The sequence below is a fragment of the Hyla sarda genome, chromosome 1, assembly GCF_029499605.1.
Source record: "Hyla sarda isolate aHylSar1 chromosome 1, aHylSar1.hap1, whole genome shotgun sequence".
NCBI lineage: Eukaryota > Metazoa > Chordata > Amphibia > Anura > Hylidae > Hyla > Hyla sarda.
Window position 1 is genome coordinate 216,701,411 of NC_079189.1, and position 16,134 is coordinate 216,717,544.

General features: G+C 40.7%; 1 protein-coding gene across 4 annotated transcripts in view; it reads right to left on the reverse strand.

The window, feature by feature from the left end:
• AFF1 (ALF transcription elongation factor 1) overlaps positions 1-16,134 on the reverse strand; it is a 161,393-nt gene that overhangs the window by 122,913 nt on the left and 22,346 nt on the right. For all 4 annotated transcript variants that reach the window (XM_056568736.1, XM_056568737.1, XM_056568735.1 and 1 more), the window contains exons 2-3: positions 4,147-4,270; positions 2,820-3,629 (exon numbers count right to left, since the gene is read on the reverse strand). In XM_056568736.1, coding sequence (XP_056424711.1) covers positions 2,820-3,629; positions 4,147-4,270 — 934 coding nt within the window. The remainder of the gene's footprint in view (positions 1-2,819; positions 3,630-4,146; positions 4,271-16,134) is intronic.

Sequence of the window (16,134 nt, forward strand, 5' to 3'; positions counted from 1 at the left end):
AAATCAAATTTATCAACCCATGGAGATCTGGATATGGAGTCACACTCAAAATCAAAGTGGAAAACCACACTACAGGCTGATCCAACCTTGATGTAATATCCTTAAAACAAGTCAAAATGAGGCTCAGTAGTGTGTGTGGCCTCCACATGCCCGTATGACCTCCCTACAATGCCTGGGCATTCTCCTGATGAGGTGGCAGATGGTCTCCTGAGGGATGTCCTCCCAGACCTGGACTAAATCATCTGCCAACTCCTGGACAGTCTGTGGTGCAACATGGCATTGGTGTATGGAGCGAGACATGATGTCCCAGATGTGATCAATCGGATTCAGGTCTGGGGAACGGGCGGGCCAGTCCATAGCATCAATGCCTTCCTCTTGCAGGAACTGCTGACACACTCCAGCCACATGAGGTCTAGCATTGCTTTGCATTAGGAGGAACCCAGGGCCAACCGCACCGGCTTATGGTCTCACAAGGGGTCTGAAGAGCTCATCTTGGAACCTAATGGCAGTCAGGCTACCTCTGGCAAGCACATGGAGGGCTGTGCGGCCCCCAAAGAAATGTCACCCCACACCATTACTGACCCACCACCAAATCGGTCATGCTGGAGGATGTTGCACGCAGCAGAATGTTCTCCACAGCGTCTCCAGACTGTCGCATCTGTCACATGTGCTCAGTGTGAACCTGCTTTTATCTGTGAAAAGCACAGGGTGCCAGTGGCGAATTTACCATTCTTGGTGTTTTCTGGCAAAAGCCAAATGTCCTGCATGGTGTTGGGCTGTAAGCACAACTCCACCTGTGGACGACAGGTCCTCATACCACCCTCGTGGAGTCTGTTTCTGACAGTTTAAGTGGACACATGCACATTTGTGGCCTGCTGGAAGTAATTTTGCAGGGCTCTGGCAGTGCTCCTCCTTGCACAAACGCGGAGGTAGTGGTCCTGCTGCTGGATTGTTGCCCTCCTACAACCTCCTCCACGTCTCCTGATGTACTGGCCTGTCTCCTGGTAGCGCCTCCATGCTCTGGACACTACGCTGACAGACCCAGCAAACCTTCTTGCCACAGCTCGCATTGATGTGCCATCCTAGATGAGCTGCACTACCTGAGCCACTTGTATGGGTTGTAGACTCCGTCTCATGCTACCACTAGAGTGAAAGCTACGCCAGCATTCAAAAGTGACCAAAACATCAGCCAGGAATCATAGGAAATGAGAAGTGGTCTGTGGTCACCACCTGAAGAACCACTCCTTTATTGGGGGAGTCTTGCTAATTGCCTATAATTTCCACCTGTTGTCTGTTCCATTTGCACAACAGCATGTAAAAATTGATTGTCAATCAGTGTTGCTTCCTGAATGGACAGTGTAATTTCACAGAAGTGTGATTGACTTGGAGCTACATTGTGTTGTTTAAGTGTTCCCTTTATTTTTTTGAGCAGTGTACTAAGCATAAGTATGACATAACTAGCAGGAGTGCACATGGAGTGGGCTCAGCCACTGTATCAAGTACTGCAGTGGGAAAATCTTCACCTGTAATATTTCCATCACCTCGAGGTGACAAATGTGTTTTTGGACAAATAATAGTCCTAGCCTTTAAATATATCCTAATCGCATTGGTGCAATTTTTCTACTGCCTAAAGTGCACATTTCCAGGAGCAACAGCCACACGTGCAATGCATTCTAAGCACCAGCACCATTTTATTTCATTGTAGAGGAATACATAACCAACATTTGTACCAAACCAAGAATAAAAAGAAATGACTTCAATATTTATGATGAAATTAAACTGGGTTCATGTAATGTCTAAGAGAAAAAATAGAGCTATCTAGATAGATTGTTAGACACATGGATAATAAAATCACCTCAGTACATTACAAATATAACCTTTATCTTTATTTTATTTTATGTCCAGGGGAAGGCTTCTGTGGTAGGTATCACCCACTAGTTTTTTGGGTTCTGTTCATATGGACTTTTACCTCATGCATATTAGCACTTTACCCTAATACTATTATTCTGCAATTGTTAAACCAGTGGGTTTATAATGTGTATATTAAAAAGGTCTTTCGAAGTGGTGTTTATTTAATGTTATGTATAATTGATTGGCATACACTGTACTGCCAGGTCTCGATTCCTTCTATTTCCTAGATAATTATTTTTTTATTATGCATTTTTACTGATGACATGAAATAAAGATAACTGTTTCAAATGTAATGTCCTGAGCAGCTTCCATAATTTTTAGGCAATTTTGCAGTGCTACTGGGGGATTTATGCCATCATAAGGCATTGTAAGTCACTTTAATATAGGAGTTTATATCTATAAAACAGAGTTACTCTATCAACATGTTTTTCCCATTTATTAAAAGCAATAGTGTATTACTAGCATATGTCATGCTTGGTTTATTACTAGCATTGGTCATGCTTCCCGTTTTGAGGGGTCCTTGGTCGACTTAACTAAACATGTATGGTAATATCCTAGTGATAAGCCATAATTTCCTACAATATACTAAATCTAATATAGGAATACCTTAGTGCTGCTGCACATCCATCATTTTTGACAATTATCTAATGCATCACTTCCATACACAAAGATCCAAACTTACTGTACGAAAATTGAGAATACAGACTAAATTACTAACATCATAGTCTATTGCAATCCTTCACTGACATATTTATTGTTTAGTCAGACTCCCTAAGTGAACTAACCAACCTTACATGTCAGCAACAAGACATACAACAATTACTTACAAAGTCAAATATGTATCTTGCTTGTAAATGTCAAACTATTTTTTGCAAGAAAAGATAACTGTAAAACCTGTAACAACCTACCTCAAAATGTCCAGAAGCCATTTCCACTCTGGATAGCTTGTCCTTGGCATCTGATTTAAGATCTGTGTGACATTCGTAGGAATCCTCGTGATAGTCCTCTTGCAGGGGCTTTAAATCTGGAGAAAGTGTGGGAGCTTGATCTTGACCATCCATAGGGCGGACATAAGCCGTGGGCTTTGGAGGCAATGTATGTGTTTTTAAAGTCAAATAGGTGGGAAAAGTTTGAGAGGAAGGCACTAAATTGGCAACAGAGGTAGAACCTTCCCTGTTAGCTGGTTCTGGGGATTTGTCGTCACTGGTGTAAGATTTGTCATGGCTCTGACCGCCACGCGGTTTGGAATCAATTTGATGGCTGGAATGTAATGGGGACAAGGGCTCAACAGGAGGAGACAAGGACGACAACAGTGGAGAAAGTGCCAAGATAGATGTTGGAGAGGACGAAATGTCCACAGAGCGTTTATCTTGACCTTGTTTTCCACTTCTTTCCATTGTTCTAGAGCGCTGCTCCTGTTTTCTTGTATTCTGAAGACTAGGATTTTGATTGTGGGTTTTTACAAGCTCAGCAGAGGACAGCTCAGGTGCTGTACGAGGCCTATTCCTGTGACCCAAAGACATACTTGATGATCTTGGAGGACCCATAGACCGGCTGGTGTTACTTTGAATTGGGTGCTGTTTAACAAATCGTCCCTGTGAAGTAACAGGGATGCCAATAAGGTCCTGATGTGATTTTGCACCAATGAGCTCCTTTACTTCTTCGTAATTCCCAAGCATGCTCTGTATACGACTAGATAACTCGTCTCCTTTGCTTGTCTAAACAAAAAGTATGAGAAATATTGCCAAAATATTATTAAAAAAATAAACACTGTAAAAAACATTTAGCTTTTTTCCCCCAAGGCATTGTTTCAAAATAGAAAGATTTAGCATAGTGCAAGCTAAACTGGAGTTAATAATTATAATAACGACATAAAAGTACTCTCAACAACAAAGTATCAATGCCATAGTAATGTTATACAAGTTTACGAAATAAGATACATTCTCATTTTCCGTTGTAAAACATTTTAGAAGTATGCACTGTAAACAGGACAAAAGCAGAGGCTGGAGAATGATGCCTTTAAGACTTGGTGTGATCATAACAATACTTGCTTTCCCCTATTTGCCAGCCCTATGGAGTCTTATTTCCCAAGGGAACTTACAAACCGGTCTATTAAGCATCTAAGCAAACTAAACTGCAGCTGCTCTGCAACTGTGGGAGCAATGGGTTATATTTTTACAATAAACCCAAAAAATCACTTATTTCTCCAATATAATGTTGTAGTTGTAAACATACCTTGTAAGGTTCTGGAAAAAGTGGAGCATTGTCAATAAAAGGGTCTCTTTCTTGAAGAGCTTCCTGATTTCTTCTCTCCTGTTCTCTGATGCGAAGTAAATTCCTATCTTCATTGTACAAGCTGCTGAGAAGAGAAAAAACAATGCATATAGTTATTTTACACTTTTCAAAGTCTACACATCATCACTTCGTAAAATTAACGTACTATATATTTGTTCTGTTTTCAATCTCAACCTCAATACAAAAAGATATTGGCCTCAGAGGACAAAGAAAATGCATCACCTATTCTATACATTGTAAATGTATATAACACTACAGTTATACTTTACACCCCCGCCTGTTAATATATGAAAAGGCATGACTGACTGCACTTAAGTCAACATGGTTAGCTAGGTGAGGAGGTGTGAAATGCATGGAATTTGTTGGAAAATACTTGTTTTCCTTAGTAATTCCATGTAATGAAGTGTAAAAAAAGACAAATCTTTGCTACAATTTCCTCTATTGAAACATCAAACCAATATCGGACATGCTAATAATTCATTTTATAAGCTCACCCCAAAAACAGTGTAACCAATGAACAAACAAATTTCAGTCTTTTATCACTGATGCCTATACTACAGGGTGGGCCATTTATATGGATAAATCTTAAAATGGGAATGGTTTGTGATATTAACTTCCTGTTTGTGGCACATTAGTATATGTGAGGGGGGGGGGACTTTTCAAGATGGGTGGTGACCATGGCGGCCATTTTGAAGTCGGACATTTTGAATCCAACTTTAGTTTTTTCAATAGGAAGAGGGTCATGTGACACATCAAACTTATTGGGAATTTCACAAGAAAAACAATGATGTGCTTGGTTTTAACGTACCTTTATTCTTTCATTAGTTATTTACAAGTTTCTGACCACTTATAAAATGTGTTCAATGTGCTGCCCATGTGTTGGATTGTCAATGCAATCCTCTTCTCCTATAACCCTCTTCTCCGACTAGCACAGGCTTCCAGTATCCGTAGTTTCAGGTGCTGCACATCTCGTATCTTCACAGCATAGACAATTGCCTTCAGATGACCCCAAAGATAAAAGTCTAAGGGGGCAATTCTTCACCAATGGAAACCTCAAGGCCACTGGATATGTGAAATTGCTACATGATGATGTGTTTCCCTCTTTATGCACTGAAGCCGGCACGTTCCCTGAGTTTTTCCATCAAGATGGTGCACCACCACATTATGGGTGTCAGGTCCGAGCATTCCTAGATGAACAGTTTCCTGGAAAGTGGATTGGTCATCATGGGCCAGTTGAATGGCCCCCAAGGTCTCCCGATCTGACCCCCTAAGACTTTTATCTTTGGGGTCATCTGAAGGCAATTGTCTATGCTGTGAAGATACGAGATGTGCAGCACCTGAAACTACGTTTTTCTTGTGAAATTCTTGTGAAATTCCCAATAAGTTTGGTGTGTCACATGACCCTCTTCCTATTGAAAAAACAAAAGTTGGATTCAAAATGGCCGACTTCAAAATGGCCGCCATGGTCACCACCCATCTTGAAAAGTTTCCCCCCTCACATATACTAATGTGTCACAAACAGGAAGTTAATATCACCAACCATTCCCATTTTATTAAGGTGTATCCATATAAATGGCCCACCCTGTATAATAATAAAAACTAAATGTGGATACTTAAACTATTTTTTTTTCATGAAAATTAAAGAAAACAAAAACCACATACTTACCTATATTGGTTCCCTGGGCCTTCTGCTGTGGAGTCATCCAGTCACCTTCCTCTTCCTACTGGGAAGATACGCTCTTCTCTGCAGTGACGGCACCCTTTGCCAATCATTGAGGCGAGACACCACTGCAGTCAGTGACTGGCTGAGCGGACAGCCATCAGGGGGGTGTGGAAATAAATAAAAAAATAAATAAAAAACACTGCTTGTCCAAGGGACAAAAGCAGAACACAATCTACTTGTCCCTCAAGAAATTCCACTTGTTCTGGTAGATAAAATAATTTCAACTACAATAGTATGTAAATAAGGTCTTTATTAGTTTCTGCACTTTCGTTCTTTCCTCCTTGTCCAATAATAGCCATAACTCTTATTTTTCATTCTACAGACCCATATGAGCCTTCTTTTTGGCAGGGCCAAGTATACTTTGTAATGACGGGTGAAATAGAAAAAAATGCTAATTTGGGGGTCTTCTTTTTTTCGCCATTCACCTTTTGGTCAAACATATTATTTTGATACTTTAGATCGGCCTGATTACACCAATACCAAATTTGTTTAGTTTCAGTCATGTTTTAATAATGTTTTTTTTTTTCATTCCTGACCTCTATAAAATTTTTATTTTTCCGTATACTGGGCTGTATGAGGGCTACATTTTTGGGACATAATATGCTGTTTGTATTGGTACCATTTTAATATTGATCTGACTTTTTGAACATATTTTTACTTAATTTTTTCTGGGATATGATGTTATACCGTATGAGATATAAAAATAAAAAATAGCATCACCCTATCTTCTAGTCTCCCCCACCCCCCTCTAAAAAAGACCAAGATCCTAAATGCAAAAGAGATGGACACCATGACAGCAACCAAATACTCAAATACTGCATCATAAGCTAATGGTGCTCATCAAAACCTGCTGCCTTTGTGTATCAGAAAACCAGAAGCTTGTTACAGTTAATCTGCAGCAAGTAGATAAGAATACAAAGAAGAAACAACTGTGTTGCTATGATGTATTCCTATAAAGGAAAAGTCATAGGCAGTGGCAGTCTAAGAAACTACATTCAAGGGTTTAACCCCTTAACGGCGGCGGACGTAAATGTACGTCCTGGTGAGCTGGTACTTAACGCACCAGGACGTATATTTACATCGGAGCGGTGCTCGGGTTATACGCAGCAGGTCCCGACTGCTGATAGCTACCAGAGACCCGCCGGTAATGGCGGACATCATCGATCGAGCGGAAGTCCACCATTAACCCCTCAGATGCCTGGATCAATACAGATCACGGCATCTGCAGCATTGCGGTCACTAAAATGGATGATCGCCCGCAGCGCTCCGATCATCCAGAATGGAAGACAGAGGTCCCTCACCTGCCTCCGCTGCCTTCCACAGGTCTTCTGCTCTGGTCTGCGATCTAGCAGACCAGAGCAGAAGATTGACGATGGTGCATAGCACTGAACAGTATTAGCAATCGAATTATTGCTATAAATAGTCCCCTATGGGGACTTTTAAAATGTAAAAATAAAAGTAAAAAACATTTTTTTTTTTAAGTTACCATTTTTTGGCAAAAAAAACCCTCCCCCAATAAAAACGTAAATTGTCCCATTTTCCCTATTTCACCCCCAAAAAGTGTATTTGGTATCGTCACGTGCATAAATATCTGAACTATTAAAATAAAATGTTAATGATACCGTAAGATGAACGGCGTGAAAATTAAAAAAAAAGTCCAAAAAGTCCATTTTTATTCCAAAAATATAAAATAAAAAATGTATTAAAAGTTTTATATAACCAAATATGGTATCAATAAAAAGTACAGATCGCGGCGCAAAAAATGAGTCCTCATACCGCCGCTTATACGGAAAAATGAAAAAAGTTATAGGTCAAAATAGGGGGATTTTAAACGTACTAACTTGGTTAAACATTTTGCGATTTTTTTTTTTAAGCGCAACAGTAATTGAAAAGTATGTCATCATGGGTATAATTTTAATCGTATTGACCCAAAGAACAACACATGTCCTTTTTACCGTAAATTGTACAGCGTGAAAACAAAACCTTGCAAAATTTGCTAAATTGCGTTTTTCTTTTTAATTTCACCACACAAATAGTATTTTTTTGGTTGCGCCATACATTTTTTGGTCACGCAAAAAACAAGCCCTCATACTAGTCTGTGGATGAAAATATAAAAAAGGGTTATGATTTTTTTTGAAGGCGAGGAGGAAAAAACAAAAACGTAAAAATTAAATTGTTCTTAAGTCCTTAAAGCGTACCTGTCAGACCCAACAAAAATTATTTTTTTTTTTAATATATCACTCAGTTCCTAATTCTGACCATGTACATCTAATTTTTATGTGTCTAGCACCTTTATTTTTTATTACACTTTTAATTTAGCTCACTAGTCTGAATTCCTCTCAAAGGGAGGGGGCGTGGCCTCACTGCGCAGGTCTCCGCCCCCTCCCTCAGTCTACTGTCTGCTCACATCTCCCCTAGCATTAGCAAAACTACAACTCCCAGCTTGTCCTCACTGACAGTAGCGGGACACAAGCTGACAGTGGGAGGATTTTTCCTCCAGCTATGAGCCCTGCACTCAGAGCTGTCAATCAAGGAAGTGTGTCCATGACATAAGCGATGATGCATGGACACAGCAGGACTAGTATGTGTCAGGCAGGGGGGCAGTTGTTTGACTGGCTTTTTCAGTATGAAATACAGAAAAATTTCTAATGAAAGCAATTGCAAAACCTATTGGTTATACATGCTTTACAACATATCAAAAGTTTTTGTATCTGACAGTGCCCATTTAAGTTCTTAAGCGGTTAAAGTTCTCGTCACTGGACACCCTCTAGAAAAGTCCCAAAGGCAATCTGGTTTTCAGAAGAATTGTCCCTTTTCCTTGCTTTAGATACAAGGACAGGGCAAAATAAATGCAGGTCTATGTACCCAGTCTTATGTTCACTGGCCTGTTAAAGATCCAAGTGTAATACAGCATCCATACCATACAGCTCAGTGTCTCCAATGTTATATAAAGACAAGGGGGGAGATTTATCAATGGATTTAGAACTCTTTTTTGCTTACAAAAGTTGCACACAAAAAAAAATAAAAAAATAAAAATAATCGCATTAGCACCTAAGCAAATTTTTGTGCGACTTTTGGCTGTAAGCAAAAAGCTACAAAAACCTACGAAAGTTAATTTTATTTTTCACTTTGCAGTGGTCGGGGATTTATCAAGTGCGAAAGTCGCACAAAAAGTTGCAAGCCCTCCAAAACAGCGTAAATGTAAGTCAGCCCGGAGCTGGCTTACAGAACTGCTTTGGAGAGCAGATTTTATATTTCCCGCTGGCAGCCGTGATCACAGCTCCAGCGGGAAATATGATATAACAACAGTTCAAAGATCACTCTGCAGCCGCCCGGGCTCTGTCTGATTCTAACCCCACTACCCTAACATAATGACGGGCATAGGGACACTGCTTTTCACCCCCACCCCCGCTTGTCTCCCACCTGCCAACACTGCAGATTTCCCATCTGTTTGCTACCTGTCGCAAGACTTACAGTGAGGGCATGCTGGGAGTTGTAGTCTTGTAGCAGGCTGAAGATGTGCGGTGCAGGCGGGTGGGAGACAAGGGGGGGGGGGGGATGTAAAGCAGTGTCCCCATCCCTCTGCTCCTTTTAACATTCCTCGGCGCCGCAGAGTTTCTATATCCACTACTGTAATTTCATATTTCCCACTGCATCCCATGATTGGCCGGGTTCGAGCAGCCAATCACGGGACCGGCGGGAAATTTGATCTTACAGTAGGGACTAAAAACTCTGCGGTTCCATTATATGTTAAAAGGAGCCTGGGCTGGCCTCACTGCAGCTGCCCGGGACTCCATCATATATTATCCCTGCGGCGTCATGGTAAGGAGCCCAGGATGACATAACTCTGCAGCTGCCCGGGACCCCCGCAGCCGGGCGTGGAGATGTGTAGGAGTCGTCCCTGCCATCCCTTAGCACTGCGGTACACACAGAGATGGCAGGGACGGCTCCTACACATCTCCCAGCCCGACTGCAGGAGTCCCAGGCGGCTGCAGTGTAATGTCAGCCTGGGCTCCTTACCACAGCGCTGCAGACTTTACTGTCATTTCAAATTTCAGAAATATGAAATTACAGTGATTTTTTGATCACCCCCGGCCAGGAAGCGCAGCGCATTACCGCTCGCTTCCCTGGCTTGAACGACTAAAACTCCAATAATTCCCTTACAGTAAGGGCATGCTGGGAGTTGTAGTTGTGGGGCGGGTGACAAGTTTGCCACCTGCCCCCTGCCGCACAACTACAACTCCCAGCATGTCCTTACCATAAGGGCATGCTGGGAGTTGTAGTCGTGCGGCAGGGGATAGGTGACAAGCTGGTCACTCGCCCGCACCACATGACTACAACTCCCAGTATGTCCTTACTGTAAGGGCATGCTGGGAGTTTTAGTCGTGTGGCACGGGACATGCACAGGCGGGTGACAAATGTTTCAACCTATTTTTCTTTTTTCTAATTTCAGATCCGTGTATCCTGTGGACTACTTCGGATTCGGTGACCACTGTTTTTTTTTACTCTGTTTAATGTTAATAAAATGGTTAACAAGGGCTTGTGGGGGAGTGTTTCTTGGAAGAATGTTTTTAAAAAACGTGTTTTTTATGAAAAAAAATTATTTACTTGACAGGCTTAGTAGTGGAAGCTGTCTAATAGAAAGAATCCATTTCTAAGCCGGGGCTTAGCGCTAGCCCCAAAAACAGCTAGCGCTAACCCCCAATTACCACCCCAGGGTGGTAACAAGGGAGCCGGTAACAACAGGCCCGGAGTGTCAAAAATGGCGTTTCTGAGCCTAGGTGGTAACAGGCTGGCGTTATTTAGGCTGGGGAGGGCAAGTAACAATGGTCCTCGCCCACCCTGGTAACATCAGGCTGTTGCTGCTTGGTTGGTATTTGGCTGAAAATAAAAATAGGGGGAACCCTATGCGTTATTGAATTTTTTAATAATTATTTATGCATAAAATAAAAAGCATAAAAAGGTTCCCACTATTTTTCTTCTCACCCAAATACCAACCAAGCAGCAACAGCGTTACCAGGGTGGGCGAGGAATATTGTTACTGACCCTCCCCAGCCTAAGTAACGCCAGCCTGTTACTGCCTAGGCTCAGGAGTGCCATTTTTGACGCTTCGGGCCTGTTGGTACTGTCTCCTCCTGGCACCCCTGTGGTGGTGGGTACCGGAGTAATAATTGGGGGTAAGCCCCAGCTGGTTTTGTAAAGTAAAGCCTGTAAAGTAAAGAGAGAAAAAAACACCACATTTAAAAAAAAAAAAATTCCAAAAAAACCCTTCCCCAAAAGCCCTAGTTTATTAACATGAAACAAAAAAACGCTGGTCTCTGTAAACACACACACACACTTATCACAATTTTTTTCAGAGCCGCAAATTGGTGTTCTGAAGTAATTTATTGTTTTTTGCTTGATGGCTAAAAAAAAAAAAAAAATGGTATTCAAAAGTGATTTGTTTTTGCTTATGTGAGACAAATTTATCTACCCCCTGTGATAATATAATAAATGTGCCATACATAAGCAAAATTAAAGCAAAAAAAAAATGCCTCCAGAACTCTCTTACCAAAGCAGCGATGATAAATGTACCCGAGAGTTTTGTGGCATACACTAATGCATGTTATACTATTGGTACATTCTATTCTTTTGTCTCATTTACCAATGTTTATTTGTTTCCAATTGTTGGTAATTCAGCTTCCCAATTGTACAGTGTTGTGGAATCTGTTGGTGCTATATCATATACACATTAGGGGAGGTTTAATAAAACATGTGCTAAGAAAAAGTTAGCCAGTTGCCCATAGAAACCAATCAGATTGCGTCTTTAATTTTTAAAAAGGCCTCCGGTTGCTATGGGCAACTGGTGAACAAGATATTGAAGCATGCTGTGGATCATAAAATCTGCAGAATATATCATTATATAGCATTTTGGAAAGGTTAAACTAACAGTAACATTTCACATGTGAGAGCATTACCACACCAACTCCACAAGGATTGGGCCAATTCTGAGGGGTCTGTGTTAGACTATGTACTTGCCTCAGGGCCACGATCAGGAATTTTGGGCACTTAATCGAGCCCCTCTCCCTTCTATTACCAGAAGCTAGACTGTCCAGGCATGCTGGGAATTGTAGTTTTGCAACAGCTGGAGGCACCCTTTTCGGAAAACACTGCCCTATTTACTTCCTGCAAACATCTGGCCACAGGACTTTATTTTCACAGGTAAAAACACCTATAAAAATGCTGCAAACAAAAACCGATTTATTACTTGTAGCACAGGAGCTGGGATCCAGTGGCGGTATATATAGCGGTGGCCGGACCTCTCCATTATGCAGGCCACTGTCTCTCCTCCCAGCAGGTGCTGTCCAGAATTAACCTTTTAGACGCCAGGATTAAAGCTGATCACGGTGTCTAAAATTGCCAAACTCAAGTGCCGGTAGCTCAGTGGACACCCACAGCAAAACCCGCGGGGTCCAGATTAACTGAGAGGAATGGTGGAGGGTCCCTACCTTCCTCAGCAGCCTGTAGTAATGGAGCGCCGATAACACTGATCATTGCTGTGCTATAAGCTCCTATGGCACAGCATTGATCAGTGTCTGCAATTCACAAGATTGCATCTGTGTGTCTCCAGCTGTTGCAAGACTACAACTTCCACCATGCCCGTACAGCATTTGGCTGTCTGGGCATGCTGGGAGTTGTATTTTTGCAACAACAACTGGAGACACACTGTGTGGAAAATACTGCTCTAAAAGGAAGAGAAAAAAAAGAAGGGAAAAAATAAAAAAAGGCAATAAATGTGAAAAAGCCTCTCCTTAAATTAAAGTTTAAATCCCCCCCCCCTTTTCCAATTTCCCAATTTTTCTAATGAGATAAAGCAAACAAAAAACAAACATTTGGAAACTCTGTGTATAAATGTCCAAACTATTAAATTATAACTTTAATGAAACCGCACGGTCAATGACTTAACTGTAAAAAAAAAAAAAATATATATATATATATATATACGGTATATACCAAAGTCCAGAATTTCTGGTTTATGGTCATTTCATATAACAGATAAAAATTCATAAAAAGTGATCAAAAAGTCCCATCAAAATAAATATTTTACCGAATAAAAATAAGCCCTCAACAGTCCTGTTTATGGAAAAATCGGAAGGTTATAGGGGTCAGAAGAGGACATTTTAAGCATACTGGGTTTTTTATAGCCCAAATTTTTAGGTTTAAGGACTCAGCGTTTTTCCGTTTTTGCATTTTAATTTTTTCCTCATCACCTTGTAAAAATCATAACGCTTTCAATTTTGCACATAAAAATCCATATGATACCTTATTTTTTGCACCACCAATTCTACTTTGCAGTGACATTAGTCATTTTACCAAAAAATCAACGGCGAAACGGAAAAAAAAAAAATTCATTGTGCGACAAAATTGAAGAAAAAGTGTCATTTTGTAACTTTTGGGGGCTTCCGTTTCTACGTAGTACATTTTTCGGTAAAAATAACACCTTATCTTTATTCTGTAGGTCCATACGGTTAAAATGATACCCTACTTATATAGGTTGGATATTGTCGTACTTCTGAAAAAAATCATAACTACATGCAGGAAAATGTATACATTTAAAATTGTCATCTTCTGACCCCTATAACTTTTTTATTCTTCCGCGTGCAGGCCGGTATGAGAGCTCATTTTTTCACCGTGTTTTGAACTTTTTGATAGCTTTTTATTCTTTTTTTTAGGTTAAAAAAAGTGACCAAAAATACGCTATTTTGGACTCTAAATTATTTGGCACATACGCCATTGACCGTGCGGATTAACGATATATTTTTATAGTTTGGACATTTACACACGCGGTGATACCACATGTTTATTTTTATTTACACTTTTTTTATGGGAAAAGGGGGGTGATTCAAACTTTTATCAGGGAAGGGGTGAAAACATCTGATCCCCTATACAAAGGATCTCTGGGCCGGCAGTGGCAGTATCTGGAACTTGCAAGCTTGGAGCTTCCACGTTTGTGACGTCACGCCACGCCCCCTCCATTACTGTCTATGGGAGGGGGCATGACTGCTAGTACGTAGCCATCACGACTCCTCCCATAAACATGAATGGATGGGGTATGGCGGCTGTGTTCGCCAGTCATCGGGCACGGAGTGGAGCAGCGGAGATCGCGGGGGTCCCCAGCAGCAAGACCCACCGCGATTAGACATCCCCCAGCAGCAAGACCCACCGCGATTACTATCTCCTTTGGATAGGGGATAAGATGTTTTCAGCGAAGCACCCCTTTAAGGGAAGTCACTTCCTCCAAGCACTTTATGATGCAGCGCAGCTGCTTGGGAGGGAGCAATGCCACACTGCCAGAGTGTCTGCAGACTATAGCAGGCCAAACACATGAAATGCGGAGAAGGAATTAAGCCAATTTCTCCCCATTTTATATCCAATCTTCCCATTTTATGTTCAATGAACATGAAATGGCGGGGGGAGGAGGGTGGCTATATGAAATGAGGGGATTGGACATGAAATGGGGGGATTTCACTATTTGGTTATTATATCACAATCCCATATCGAATTCGCAATCACACATTTCCCCCAAATTGTGCAGCTCTACTGGGAAATAACCCGTATAGAACAGGAAGTCTTAGATCAGATTTAGACATGGTGTCCAGAATGAAAACTGCAAGATTTCAGAATTATTATAAAATAAATATATATATATATATATATATATATATATATATATATATATATATATATATATTTTTATTAGCATGGAAAATTTGAAAAACAATCACTTTAAAAAATATGGCTAACTTAAAAACATGATTTAACCTCTTAAAGCGTCACCAAAAAAAGTTTTATATTTTGTTAATCAAATGTATTAGAAACAACTTTCTAATTACATGTGATCAACAAAAATGTATCTTTATATATTATTTTTTTTTTTACTTTTAAAAAACGACCACTAGGGGTCTCCCTACATGTCCCGGCACATAGAGTTCGGACTCATGCCCGCCTGGCAGCATGAGTCTGAAAACTCAGCAAAGTCTGACACTGAAGAGCACAGCGCAGCTCCCTGCCTGTCAATCAGACGCTCCTGTCAACGGGCGCTCCTTACATGGCCAGCCGTTGTTAAATGTGCCTCCTGGTGCCCTGGCACTTAACGCACCAGGACATACATTTGCATCCTGTACTTGAAGCAGCCGCAGGAATTGGGGTCGCTTCATGTACGGTGATCACGCCTACGCCCACCAGTAACCCTTTATATGGCATGTTTAATACTGACTCATTCGGGGGACCCATTAGAACACCCGCAGCGTAATCAAGGGGACTGGATGAGTTAAGATGGCCTCAGAAGTTCCACTTACAAGCATCTTAAAGTAGTACATTAATAGTGAAGCATAGGTATCATTTAAATTGTATTGATTCACAGAAGAAAGAAATCATATCAGTTTTACCGTAATGTGCACTGTGTAAAAGAATACACCTTCCAAAAGTTGCTAAATTGTGTTTTTCTTTTCAATTTCACCACAAAATATTATTTTATTGGTTGTGTCACACATTTTATGGCAAAATGAAAGGTGTCATTACAAATTATAATTGATCGTGCAAAAATCAAGCCCTCATATGGGTATGAAGATGCAAAAATAAAGAGTCCTTAAGGGGTTAAACAATAGGTAATTTTCTGATGATACAATACCTTAAAGGGTACCTCTCATCAAATAAACTTTTGATATATTTTAGATTAATGAATGTTGAATAACTTTCCAATAGCATGTTAATAAAAAATATGCTTCTTTCTATTGTATTTTTCCCGATCAGTCCTGTCAGCAAGCATTTCTGACTCATGCTGGAGTCCTAAACACTCAGAGCTGCCAGCCTGCTTTGTTCACAGCCAAACAGGCTGTGAACAAAGCAGGCTGGCAGCTCTGAGTGGTTCTCCTTTGTGAACAAAGCAGACTGGCAGCTTGTAGTGTTTAGGACTCCAGCATGAGTCTGAAATGCTTGCTGCCAGGACTGATAGGGAGACCCCTAGTGGTCATGTCTTCAAAGTGGAAAATTAAATAGAAAGAAGCATATTTTTTTAATAACATGCAATTGGGAAGTTATTCTGCATACATTAATCTATAATATATCAAAAGTTTTTTTGATGAGAGGTACCCTTTAAACGTTTAAGTTGTCTAAATGTTTTATAATGGCAGAATGTAGATTTTTTTTTCCTTTCTGCCGTTTAC